At 33.6% G+C, this 14,952-nt stretch overlaps 1 protein-coding gene across 2 annotated transcripts in view; it reads left to right on the top strand.

Moving 5' to 3' along the window:
• Positions 1-14,952, top strand: part of LOC133639891 (tRNA (adenine(37)-N6)-methyltransferase-like) — a 48,382-nt gene that overhangs the window by 23,663 nt on the left and 9,767 nt on the right. For both annotated transcript variants that reach the window (XM_062033575.1, XM_062033576.1), the window contains 3 exons: positions 6,323-6,465; positions 6,538-6,712; positions 10,246-10,403. In XM_062033575.1, the coding sequence (XP_061889559.1) occupies positions 6,323-6,465; positions 6,538-6,712; positions 10,246-10,403 (476 nt within the window). The remainder of the gene's footprint in view (positions 1-6,322; positions 6,466-6,537; positions 6,713-10,245; positions 10,404-14,952) is intronic.

Here is a 14,952-nt window from a genome sequence, read left to right as displayed (position 1 = left end):
CTTCCTTTTTCAACGTTTCCCCTCACATTTTTTTTTTCTTTTTCTTTTTATTGACATCCAGCATCAGACATTCCTATCCGTTACATCATATTCACATACATCATATAGCTGTTGTCTGCCCTAAATGTCCAAATTTTTTTTGTTTATATCCCAACCATACCACCCACCCCCCCCAAAAAGAAAGTAACAGCAAAAAAAACAACAACAAAGTAATATCTACAAATACATCAATTAAATAAACAAAAAATAAATGATAATACATTAATAATAATAATAATCATTAAAAAAAAATATATATATATATAAACAGATACAAACTGAATATATATATATATATATATATATATATATATATATATATATATATATATATATATATATATATATATATATATATATATATATATATACCGTTTGTATCTGTTTATATATTTTTATTTTATTTTTTATGATTATTATTATTATTAATGTATTATCATTTATTTTTTAATTGTATATATATATATATATATATATATATATATATATATATATACAGTTTGTATCTGTTTATATATTTTTTAATTATTTTTTTATGATTATTATTATTATTAATGTATTATCATTTATTTTTTGTTTATTTAATTGATGTATTTGTAGATATTACTTTGTTGTTGTTTTTTTTGCTGTTACTTTCTTTTTGGGGGGGTGGGTGGTATGGTTGGGATATAAACAAAAAACATTTATATATATATATATATATATATATATATATATATATATATATATATATATATATATATATATATATATATATATATATATATATATATATATATATATATATATATATATAAACACACACACATACATATATATATATACATACATACCTGTACACATAGGGAGTAATCCTTTTTTTTTTTTGAGCAGGACAATCACTAATTCGAAAAATTAAAGTCAGGCTTATGAGACGTGACTTAATTGACCCAGTTTTCCCAGTATGAAGTAAATTTCTCCAATTTATAATGAATAAAGGCAGTTATCTTCTCCATTTTATATACGTCCATTGTTGTTTCCGTCCATTGCTTCAAAGTTGGGCTCTCCTGGGATATCCATCCCCTCACATTTTCCAAGCATGATGTCTTTACCTAAGTGGTTGTTTTAAGAAACGTACTTGCTAGTAAAACGAGTCTCTCAGTATTATAAAACAGCTTGTGCATGTATCCTTTTATTGTAGCGTATTTGGAGACACTAAATACAGAATTGAATACAAATAAGATAGTGCTGAATAATGCCCTGGGATTTTATATCATTTTAAGATGATTCCACAAGAGCAGCAACACTTAAAATATGCTACTTTGTACATTTTACCTGACACATTACGTTTATTTGCACAAAATATATTTTTTTACATTTTAGTTTAAAATTTTTTTACTAGTAAAATGCATAAAAAAATGGTGTAATAATAGTATTCACTGATAGATGCGGCCCTCTGGGGCCAAACATAACTGCCATGTGGCCCGCCACTTCATTTTATTTGGCCCTCAAAAGCCTGGAAATAATATGTATCAATAAAGTACTGTAACTTTACTTACTAAATGTATTCTTTCTTTCTATTTTGGGAGAAAAAAAGAATATGTATTCCATGCAATCGCAAAATATGTTAACTTAAATATTGTCTAATTATGCAAAAATATATTACCAAACATTCAAAGCATTTTTTAAATAGAAATAAATACTAATAATAATGATTTCAAAGCAAGTTATCCATCAAATTGTGCAATGTAAAAGTAGCAAAATATTTCATGGTAAAATTGTGAAATTTACTGTGGTTTTCACAGCATTTTTCTCTGAATGAAAAAAACTGTACTTTTTTTTACTGTAATAAACTGTGGTGCCGTTTTGGCATTTACTGTAATTCATCGAAAAATATACACTTGTTGATTTGCGGTGAAAAAAACAACCAAAAAACAAAAACTGGCAGCTCAGGTGCCAAAATGTTACTATAAAATTGAAGTGTTTTTTATTTACAGTAAAAAAATAAATGTAAATTTTACAGTAAAAATTCTGGCAACTGAGCTGCCTTTTTTTTTTTTTTACCATAAAAACAGCAATACTGTTTTTCCATTTACAGTAAAATACACTACATTTTAAGGTGAAATTATTGAAACTCACCATATATATTTTTTTACATTTTAGTTTAAAAAAAATTTACTAGTAAAATGCATAAAAAAATGGTGTAATAATAGTATTCACTGTTAGATGCGGCCCTCTGGGGCCAAACATAACTGCCATGTGGCCCGCCACTTCATTTTATTTGGCCCTCAAAAGCCTGGAAATAATATGTATCAATAAAGTACTGTAACTTTACTTACTAAATGTATTCTTTCTTTCTATTTTGGGAGAAAAAAAGAATATGTATTCCATGCAATCGCAAAATATGTTAACTTAAATATTGTCTAATTGTGCAAAAATATATTACCAAACATTCAAAGCATTTTTTAAATAGAAATAAATACTAATAATAATGATTTCAAAGCAAGTTATCCATCAAATTGTGCAATGTAAAAGTAGCAAAATATTTCATGGTAAAATTGTGAAATTTACTGTGCTTTTTACAGCATTTTTCTCTGAATGAAAAAAACTGTACTTTTTTTTACTGTAATAAACTGTGGTGCCGTTTTGGCATTTATAGCAATTCATCGAAAAATATACACTTGTTGATTTGCGGTAAAAAAAAAACAACAACAAAAAAACAAAAACTGGCAGCTCAGGTGCCAAAATGTTACTATAAAATTGAAGTTTTTTTTATTTACAGTAAAAAAATAAATGTAAATTTTACAGTAAAAATTCTGGCAACTGAGCTGCCTTTTTTTTTTAACCATAAAAACAGCAATACTGTTTTTCCATTTACAGTAAAATACACTACATTTTAAGGTGAAATTATTGAAACTCACCATATATTTTTTTTACATTTTAGTTTTAAAAAATTTTACTAGTAAAATGCATAAAAAAATGGTGTAATAATAGTATTCACTGTTAGATGCGGCCCTCTGGGGCCAAACATAACTGCCATGTGGCCCGCCACTTCATTTTATTTGGCCCTCGAAAGCCTGGAAATAATATGTATCAATAAAGTACTGTAACTTTACTTACTAAATGTATTCTTTCTTTCTATTTTGGGAGAAAAAAAGAATATGTATTCCATGCAATCGCAAAATATGTTAACTTAAATATTGTCTAATTATGCAAAAATATATTACCAAACATTCAAAGCATTTTTTAAATAGAAATAAATACTAATAATAATGATTTCAAAGCAAGTTATCCATCAAATTGTGCAATGTAAAAGTAGCAAAATATTTCATGGTAAAATTGTGAAATTTACTGTGGTTTTCACAGCATTTTTCTCTGAATGAAAAAAACTGTACTTTTTTTTACTGTAATAAACTGTGGTGCCGTTTTGGCATTTACTGTAATTCATCGAAAAATATACACTTGTTGATTTGCGGTGAAAAAAACAACCAAAAAACAAAAACTGGCAGCTCAGGTGCCAAAATGTTACTATAAAATTGAAGTGTTTTTTATTTACAGTAAAAAAATAAATGTAAATTTTACAGTAAAAATTCTGGCAACTGAGCTGCCTTTTTTTTTTTTTTACCATAAAAACAGCAATACTGTTTTTCCATTTACAGTAAAATACACTACATTTTAAGGTGAAATTATTGAAACTCACCATATATATTTTTTTACATTTTAGTTTAAAAAAAATTTACTAGTAAAATGCATAAAAAAATGGTGTAATAATAGTATTCACTGTTAGATGCGGCCCTCTGGGGCCAAACATAACTGCCATGTGGCCCGCCACTTCATTTTATTTGGCCCTCAAAAGCCTGGAAATAATATGTATCAATAAAGTACTGTAACTTTACTTACTAAATGTATTCTTTCTTTCTATTTTGGGAGAAAAAAAGAATATGTATTCCATGCAATCGCAAAATATGTTAACTTAAATATTGTCTAATTGTGCAAAAATATATTACCAAACATTCAAAGCATTTTTTAAATAGAAATAAATACTAATAATAATGATTTCAAAGCAAGTTATCCATCAAATTGTGCAATGTAAAAGTAGCAAAATATTTCATGGTAAAATTGTGAAATTTACTGTGCTTTTTACAGCATTTTTCTCTGAATGAAAAAAACTGTACTTTTTTTTACTGTAATAAACTGTGGTGCCGTTTTGGCATTTATAGCAATTCATCGAAAAATATACACTTGTTGATTTGCGGTAAAAAAAAAAACAACAACAAAAAAACAAAAACTGGCAGCTCAGGTGCCAAAATGTTACTATAAAATTGAAGTTTTTTTTATTTACAGTAAAAAAATAAATGTAAATTTTACAGTAAAAATTCTGGCAACTGAGCTGCCTTTTTTTTTTAACCATAAAAACAGCAATACTGTTTTTCCATTTACAGTAAAATACACTACATTTTAAGGTGAAATTATTGAAACTCACCATATATTTTTTTTACATTTTAGTTTTAAAAAATTTTACTAGTAAAATGCATAAAAAAATGGTGTAATAATAGTATTCACTGTTAGATGCGGCCCTCTGGGGCCAAACATAACTGCCATGTGGCCCGCCACTTCATTTTATTTGGCCCTCAAAAGCCTGGAAATAATATGTATCAATAAAGTACTGTAACTTTACTTACTAAATGTATTCTTTCTTTCTATTTTGGGAGAAAAAAAGAATATGTATTCCATGCAATCGCAAAATATGTTAACTTAAATATTGTCTAATTATGCAAAAATATATTACCAAACATTCAAAGCATTTTTTAAATAGAAATAAATACTAATAATAATGATTTCAAAGCAAGTTATCCATCAAATTGTGCAATGTAAAAGTAGCAAAATATTTCATGGTAAAATTGTGAAATTTACTGTGCTTTTTACAGCATTTTTCTCTGAATGAAAAAAACTGTACTTTTTTTTACTGTAATAAACTGTGGTGCCGTTTTGGCATTTACAGCAATTCATCGAAAAATATACAGTTGTTGATTTGCGGTAAAAAACAACAAAAAAACAAAAACTGGCAGCTCAGGTGCCAAAATGTTACTATAAAATTGAAGTGTTTTTTATTTACAGTAAAAAAATAAATGTAAATTTTACAGTAAAAATTCTGGCAACTGAGCTGCCTTTTTTTTTTTACCATAAAAACAGCAATACTGTTTTTCCATTTACAGTAAAATACACTACATTTTAAGGTGAAATTATTGAAACTCACCATATATATTTTTTTACATTTTAGTTTAAAAAAAATTTACTAGTAAAATGCATAAAAAAATGGTGTAATAATAGTATTCACTGTTAGATGCGGCCCTCTGGGGCCAAACATAACTGCCATGTGGCCCGCCACTTCATTTTATTTGGCCCTCGAAAGCCTGGAAATAATATGTATCAATAAAGTACTGTAACTTTACTTACTAAATGTATTCTTTCTTTCTATTTTGGGAGAGAAAAAGAATATGTATTCCATGCAATCGCAAAATATGTTAACTTAAATATTGTCTAATTGTGCAAAAATATATTACCAAACATTTAAAGCATTTTTTAAATAGAAATAAATACTAATAATAATGATTTCAAAGCAAGTTATCCATCAAATTGTGCAATGTAAAAGTAGCAAAATATTTCATGGTAAAATTGTGAAATTTACTGTGGTTTTTACAGCATTTTTCTCTGAATGAAAAAAACTGATTTTTTTTTTACTGTAATAAACTGTGGTGCCGTTTTGGCATTTACAGCAATTCATCGAAAACTATACAGTTGTTGATTTGCGGTAAAAAAACAAAACAAAAAAACAAAAACTGGCAGCTCAGGTGCCAAAATGTTACTATAAAATTGAAGTTTTTTTTATTTACAGTAAAAAAATAAATGTAAATTTTACAGTAAAAATTCTGGCAACTGAGCTGCCTTTTTTTTTTAACCATAAAAACAGCAATACTGTTTTTCCATTTACAGTAAAATACACTACATTTTAAGGTGAAATTATTGAAACTCATCATATATTTTTTTTACATTTTAGTTTAAAAAAAATCTACTAGTAAAATGCATTAAAAAATATCCGATACCGGCCTAGATTTTACCCGGTATCGGATTGGAAAGAAAATCAGTGCTATGGTACATCACTTTGCACTCTGGAAACAGTTTTGTTGTTCATAGTGCTATATAAATGAAGTGGATTGGATTGGATTGGATACCCAATGTTAATTTATATTTAAGAACAATTCCTTGAAACAACCATTGTCTAAAATGTGGTATTTTGTTACAGGCAGATGCTGGACACTGCAACCAGAACTCATCGCAAACACATCCTTTCTATTCAGTCCGCTTTGTCACAAGCAAGCGTCCAGGAGCTTGAGGAAGACCTGCCGCCGCCTCCGACTGCTTCACCTCAGGAAGCGTTAGAACACGGTGACGATAGCAAGACGACGTTGGTACCACTTACAATGGATCACTCATTTAACCACGTTGTCGTCATTGCAGGAAACATTCAGACCATCCCCATTGGCTACATAAGTTCCTGTTTCTCTGTGAAGAACGGGACACCCAGACAGCCCACCGTCTGCGGACCCTCGAGGGCGGAGCTGCGACTGAAGCAGAGTGTCTTCAATAACCCGGAGCATGCTCTTGTAGGACTGGAGCAATATTCTCACGTCTGGTAGGTGGCACAGGCCGTCAGTCATATGTTTTGTATGAGCATCTTTGAGGTTGACCTAGGGCAGTGGTCCCCAACCACCGGGCCGCACAAGAAATTTAAATTTTTATTTTTTTAAATTTTTTTAATGAAATCAACACAAAAAACACAATATATACATTATATATCAATATAAATCAATACAGTCTGCAGAGATACAGTCCGTAAGCACACATGATTGTATTTAATTATGTAAAAAAAAAAAATGTAAAAAAATAAAAAATAAAAAAAAATTAAATACCCCCCCACCGGTCCGTGGGACTAATTTTCAAGCGTTGACCGGTCCGCAGCTACAAAAAGGTTGGGGACCACTGACCTAGGGTGTAACGGTACACAAAAATTTCGGTTCGGTACGTACACTACCGTTCAAAAGTTTGGGGTCACATTGAAATGTCCTTATTTTCAATAAAGATAACTTTAAACTAGTCTTAACTTTAAAGAAATACACTCTATACATTGCTAATGTGGTAAATGACTATTCTAGCTGCAAATGTCTGCTTTTTGGTGCAATATCTACATAGGTGTATAGAGGCCCATTTTCCAGCAACTATCACTTCAGTGTTCTAATGGTACAATGTGTTTGCTCATTGGCTCGGAAGGCTAATTGATGACTAGAAAACCCTTGTGCAATCATGTTCACACGTCTGAAAACACTTTAGCTCGTTACAGAAGCTACAAAACCGACCTTCCTTTGAGCAGATTGACTTTCTGGAGCATCACATTTGTGGGGTCAATTAAACGCTCAAAATGGCCAGAAAAAGAGAACTTTCATCTGAAACTCGACAGTCTATTCTTGTTCTTAGAAATAAATAAATGATAATAAATGATAAATGGGTTATACTTGTATAGCGCTTTGACAGTATTTCCACATTCACACACACATTCACACACTGATGGCGGGAGCTGCCATGCAAGGCGCTAACCAGCAGCCATCAGGAGCAAGGGTGAAGTGTCTTGCCCAAGGACACAACGGACGTGACTAGGATGGTAGAAGGTGGGGATTGAACCCCAGTAACCAGCAACCCTCCGATTGCTGGCACGGCCACTCTACCAACTTCGCCACGCCGTCCCAAAAATGAAGGCTCAAACACAAAATTGTTTGAGTGACCCCAAACTTTTGAACGGTAGCGTACCTCGGTTTAGAGGTCACGGTTCGGTTCATTTTCGGTACAGTAAGAAAACAACAAAATATATATTTTTTGGTTATTTATTTACCAAATGTGTAAACAATGGCTTTATCCTTTTAACATTGGGAACACTATAATAATTCTGCCCACGTTAATCAACATTAAACTGCCTCAAGTTGTTGCTCAGATTAAATAAAATGACAAAACTTTTCTTCTACATATAAAAAGTGCAACATTAAACAGTTTCAAGTCAACTCATCATGCTTAATTTATTACAGCATTTGGGAAGCATGTAGTTGATGTTTATTATGTTTATTAGTGGCTTACCTCCATAACTGGAGATTGAAGCTCAGCGAATCCAAGACGGTGACACAAGCTTTCCACCTATACAATTGGGAAGCGGATCGTGAGATCAGGTTCGAGGTACGGAAGCCGGATGGGGCTTCCCTTACCCTATGCCGGCCTCGTCCTACACCTGAAGACCCTCGTCCTGACCCTAAATACCTTGGGGTCACCCTGGACAGGTCGCTCACTTTCCGTAAACACCTCTTGGCAACACGCAAGAAACTCAACACCCGCGTCTCACTGCTGAGACGGTTGGTCGGGTCCGGTTGGGGTGCCGGGGCAAGAACTCTGCGAACAGCAGCACTTGCCCTGGTCTACTCAACTGCTGAGTACTGCGCACCTGTCTGGGCGCGCAGTGCTCACTCTAAACAACTTGATGTCCCGATCAACGAAGCCTTGCGTGTTATCACTGGATGCCTGCGCCCCACCCCTGTGGAGCTACTGCCCATCTTAGCAGGCATCCAACCCGCTGAGCTTCGTCGCCAAGGTGCTGTAGCAACTCTGGCGGGCCGGGCAAACATGGATGAGAACCACCTGCTCCATGAAAGGCTCACACTCTCCTCAGAGCCAACGCCCCGCCTCCCCTCCAGAGACCCACTGGTACCAGCCGCCCTGAAGCTCCTGCAGCAATGCAGTGACAACAACATCAGGGCGGCTCACTGGGCGAATCACAAATGGAGCACGGACCTGGAGCATACCATCTCCTCCAGACTCCGTGACTTCATACCTGACACCGGCTCAATACCAGGCCTCTCACTACCACGAGTGGCCTGGGTGAGGCTTAACCGCCTCCGAACTGGTGTCGGTCGCTTTCGCTCAAACATGTTCCAGTGGGGCTTAGCACCTAACGCGACGTGTGAGTGTGGCGCGGAGGAGCAGACTGCCGACCACGTGATCCTGCGTTGCCCGATATATCGTGCTCCTAATGGTTTGCGTGGCCTGGCGGACCTGGATGACTGCTCGGTGACCTGGCTCACTTCTGTGTGTCCTGACATATGAACGGGAGGGCCCCCCGGGCCTGGGGTGGTAAAAGGCATAGACCCTCGGCCTCAGGTCCGGGTGCCGGAAAACAGCTGCCCATACGATGATGAAGATTATGTAAATGTTATATTTGTATCAACATGTGATAGCAGGGACCCTGCCATTCAAAACTAGGCTGCTGCATTACTAATGATTCATGGAACTATAGCTGAAAAAATAGTACAATAGCAATAGGAGAGACTATTCATCCCTGAACACCATGGAGTTCATGTAGGCTTAATGATGCACTTACATTATTATATCAACTATCAGAGACGGAAACTCTTCATTTAACATAATGTCCTTTTTTGCTGCTTCAACACAGCTCAATCAACACAGAAAAAGGTCAAGTGAAATAACAGACAGACAGGGCTTTGCTGTCCGTAACACACACACACACACACCGCAAAATGAGCTAACGTTACGCTAAAAGCGAATTAGCCTTCACCTCAAGCCAGGACTGCGAGCGAGCTGAGCTGCCTTTTATATTTCTAGAAGGTCAACGGGCTCATAGTGATGTTACTAGTAATTGACTGGGAGGTGTTTATTATCATTTGGGGAGAGTCCGCTGCCTGATGCTTACCTGCTAAACACTAAGCACTGACTACATGCGCTCTGAATACGCACTGCTGATTGGCTGTTACCGCTCTGTTTGTAACCAATCAGATGGTTGTGTGGGCGGGACAATGCTGGGTGCTGTCTAGAGGACTGACAGAAACAGAGGCAGAAGGAAGCGGAGGCGGCTACTTAATATGTTCGTGTGGAAACTCGTTCGGTACACCTCCGAACCGAACCGAAACCCCCGTACCGAAACGGTTCAATACAAATACACGTACCGTTACACCCCTAAATTGACCGCAATATGTTGTGAGGAGGCTGGACAACTTCCAGTTTGGCACATTAAAAACAAATCCATAAGAAGCAACTGAAGTTCCAGGTTATAATGCTCGTATTTGGGCATAAGACTGCATTCTGATATGTCACTTGTGCTTCTTCCTACAACAGGGTTATCTTTCTCTTTCACAAGAACGGGCACATGAGTTACAAAGCCAAAGTGAAGCCCCCCAGGCTGAATGGTCAGAGGGTCGGCGTGTACTCCACTCGCAGCCCGCACCGCCCAAACGCTTTGGGGCTAACCCTCGCAAAGTTGGATAAAATCATAGGTACGTATCAAACTTAAACATCCCCTAACTACACTATTGTTCAACAATTTTGAATATGTCTCAGAGGTCCCACTGGAAGTCTTATTAGTTCAAATCTGGCCTTGATGCTGGAATTTAGACAGTTTACCTACTGGGAAGTTAGACCCCGTTTTCTGTCTCTGTAGCTTTAAAGCGAATAAGCATGTTTTTCCAAGCCTGTCTCAGGCCATGGACACACCAACCCGGATACTTATCTCTGCGTTTAGGCCTCTTCTCCACACGCAAACGCATACTTTTGTCCTTAAAACCGCAGACTTTTTCAAATGCACTGCAAAAAGTCGGTGTTCAAAAACAAGAAAAAAAAATACAAAAATGAGGGGTATTTTATTAGAACTAAGCAAAATTATCTGCCAATAGAACAAGAAAATTTGGCTTGTCAAGACTTTCCAAAACAAGTCAAATTAGCTAACCTCAATGAATCCAAAACTACCTTAAAATAAGTATATTCTCACTAATAACAAATGTACTACTATATGAGTACGTATTTTCTATTGTTTCATTGAAAATAAAACAGCAAAGTCCATTTGGCTGTCATCTGTTTTAATTATGAGACACAATTGTGTCAAAGTCTTTTTTTTTTTTTTTTTACATGCTTGAAATAAGAAATGATTACTTTAAAAAGGTAGTTTTATACTTGTGAGTGTTGATGACACAGCTTTGCAACAGTTGATATTCTAGTTTCAAGCATGTTTTACTCAATATAGCTCATCAAATCTCAGCAACAAGCTGTAATATCTTACTGACATCATTTAGGAGCAAAACACTTAAAACAAGTAAAACACTCTAACATAAAATCTGCTTAGTGAGAAGAATTATCCTATCAGACAGAAAATAAGCAAATATCACACTTATTTGAGATATTTCATCTTACTTAGATTTCAGTTTTTGCAGTGTGCTGGGCAAGGGGAAGAGTTCCAAAACTCTCCGCTTAGTGTATGAGTCAGGGGTCACCAACGCGGTGCCCGCGGGCACCAGGTAGCCCGTAAGGACCAGATGAGTAGCCCGCTGGCCTGTTCTAAAAATAGCTCAAATAGCAGCACTTACCAGTGAGCTGCCTCTATTTTTTTAATTGTATTTATTTACTAGCAAGCTGGTCTCGCTTTGCCCGACATTTTTAATTCTAAGAGAGACAAAACTCAAATAGAATTTGAAAATCCAAGAAAATATTTTAAAGACTTGGTCTTCACTTGTTTAAATAAATTCATTATTTGTTTTACTTTGCTTCTTATAACTTTCAGAAAGACAATTTTAGAAAAAAAATACAACCTTAAAAATGATTTTAGGATTTTTAAACACATATACCTTTTTACCTTTTAAATTCCTTCCTCTTCTTTCCTGACAATTCTGACAATGTTCAAGTAATTTTTTTTTTTTATTATTGTAAAGAATAATAAATACATTTGAATTTAATTCTTCATTTTAGCTTCTGTTTTTTCGACAAAGAATATTTGTGAAATATTTCTTCAAACTTATTATGATTAAAATTCAAAAAAATTATTCCGGCAAATCCAGAAAATCTGTAGAATCAAATTTTAATCTTATTTCAAAGTCTTTTGAATTTATTTTAAAATTTTTGTTCTGGAAAATCTAGAAGAAATAATGATTAGTCTTTGTTAGAAATATAGCTTGGTCCAATTTGTTATATATTCTAACAAAGTGTAGATTGGATTTTAACCTATTTAAAACATGTCATCAAAATTCTAAAATTAATCTTAATCAGGAAAAATTACTAATGATGTTCCATAAATTCTTTTTTTAATTTTTTCAAAAAGATTCGAATTAGCTAGTTTTTCTCTTCTTTTTTTCGGTTGAATTTTGAATTTTAAAGAGTCAAAATTGAAGATAAACTATGTTTCAAAATTGAATTGTCATTTTTTTCGTGTTTTCTCCTTTTTTAAACCGTTCAATTAAGTGTAAATATAATTAATTATTAATAATAACATAGAGTTAAAGGTAAATTGAGCAAATTGGCTATTTCTGGCAATTTATTTAAGTGTGTATCAAACTGGTAGCCCTTCGCATTAATCAGTACCCAAGAAGTAGCTCTTGCTTTCAAAAAGGTTGGTGACCCCTGATATGAGTGTACACGGCTCAAATACGGTCGTGCGCTGTCATTTCCAAAGCTCAACAACTCTGCCTCGCTGGCTTTAAAGACACAATAAGATGTTTGAACGTAAATATGCTGCAATATTCACTTAACATTGATTAAAAAAAAGACACATTAAAGCAGGTTGTGCGACAATGACAGTCAGCTGTTTTGGATACTATCACACTTTTTGTTTTGTGTCATAAGAAAGGTGCATCATTATGAATGAATGAAATAAGTTTATTTTGGTCATATCATCAACCATCAACCATTTTGTGTGACCAGATTAACAGTACAGATGATACATATTTAACAATCATACACATTTGCACACAAAAAGAAAATAAAAGAAAAAGAATGACGGAAAAAGGAATAGGCTGAAGCCAAGGCTTATATTTGCCTATCCTATACCTTCACTGAAAATAAGATTGCCTGGAACATCAACGTTAAAAAAAAAAAAATCAATGGGATGAAAGTAATTGTTACTATATTTTATAATTTTCAATGATGTCACCTTTCAAGGTTTTCTTGAACCTTAACAAAGAAGTACATGTCTTCAACTCATCACTGAGCTTGTTCCATCATTGAACTCCTAAAACTGAAATACATTTGTATTTTATTTTCCTTCAAAAATCAATATCCCCGTAAATTATAGTTTTCCCTTCTTAATTGAAATAACTTAAGAACACAAGCTGGAAGGCTGTTGTTCTTTACTCCAAACATCATTTCCATTGTTTTTAAAAACACAATATCTGAAAATGTTAACACATTAGAACTTATAAATAATGGATTGGTATGTTCATAGTAGCACGCTTTGTGTATTATTTTAATGACCCTTTTTTGAAGTATAATTATTGGCTCTACGTTTGTTTTATAAACATTTCTCCAAACTTCAACACATTATGTTAAATATGGAAAAATGAAAGAATAATATAACATATGCAGACATTTCTTATTCAGCATGTTTCTTACTTTATAAAGAATAGCAATGGATTTGGATATTTTTCCCTTTATATATTCAATATGCGCTTTCCAACATAATTTATGATCAATTATTATTCCCAAGAATTTAGTTTCATATACTCTTATCAATTTCCACTAGATTTAATTTTAATTTAGCTTCACAATTTGTCCTTGCACCACTAAACACCATAAACTTAGTTTTCTTATCATTTAATAAAAACTTATTAATATCAAACCATTTTTTTTAGCTGAATCAACTCAACCTCTATCATCCTCAACACTTCCTCACTTATCTCAAGTTTTTAGTCCTTATTAAACAGACACATCGTGTGTTGGTTCCATTCGTGTAGATGGAGCCGTGCAACGCCTGGGCGACTAAAAAAAAACCCCATAATGTATCCTTCCTCCTTGTTAGTGTGTACTGATGTTAAAGATAATGTACACTTCATTGCACATGTAATATAGCACTTTATTGATGATTGAATGCTTTATAATTCCATGAGAGTTTTGCAGCGACACATGCATGTTCGCCTTTCGGCACTTAAAGGGGAACTACGTTTTTTTTGTTTTTTTTTTGGCCTATCCATCACAATTATTATGTAAGACATGACGATGGATGTTATTTTTTTTTTGCATTGTAAATATTAGATAAATGCGACCAAAAGTCTGCTTGCAACGGAGCCTACGGGAGCCGTTCAGTTCTGCCTATAGAGCCCCTAAAAAACATCCAAACACCTAGGGGTGTAACGGTACACAAAAATTTTGGTTCGGTACGTACCTGGGTTTAGAGGTCACGGTTCGGTTCATTTTCGGTACAGTAAGAAAACAACAAAATATACATTTTTGGGTTATTTATTTACCAAATTTGCAAAATCTTCCACCAAAAATATTTTTCTTAGTGTAATATTTGATGTGAAGTAATGGGAACTTTGGATAGGTCAATAATTCATAATAACATTAATTTTGATTCAATATTATGTTTTGAGCAATGACAGTTTGAAAGGAAAAAAAAACAGCTTTGTTTTATTAGTCAACATTGCAACTTTTTCTAAATTACAATCAACCTTTTAAGCTTTTTTATTAGGGATGTCCGATAATGGCTTTTTGCCGATATCCGATATTCCGATATTGTCCAACTCTTTAATTACTGATACTGATATCAACCGATACCGATATCAACCGATATATGCAGTCGTGGAATTAACACATTATTATGCCTAATTTGGACAACCAGGTATGGTGAAGATAAGGTACTTTTTAAAAAAATTTGTAAAATAAGATAAATAAATTAAAAACATTTTCTTGAATAAAAAAGAAAGTAAAACAATATAAAAACAGTTACGTAGAAACTAGTAATGAATGAAAATGAGTCAAATTAACTGTTAAAGGTTAGTACTATTAGTGGAGCAGCAGCACGCACAATCATGTGTGCTTACGGACTGTATCCCTTGCAGACTGTAT

Source organism: Entelurus aequoreus, linkage group LG22 (assembly GCF_033978785.1).
Source record: "Entelurus aequoreus isolate RoL-2023_Sb linkage group LG22, RoL_Eaeq_v1.1, whole genome shotgun sequence".
NCBI classification, from domain to species: Eukaryota; Metazoa; Chordata; class Actinopteri; order Syngnathiformes; family Syngnathidae; genus Entelurus; species Entelurus aequoreus.
The sequence above is the reverse complement of the archived record's forward strand: the minus strand, read 5'-3'. Positions and strand labels throughout refer to the sequence as shown.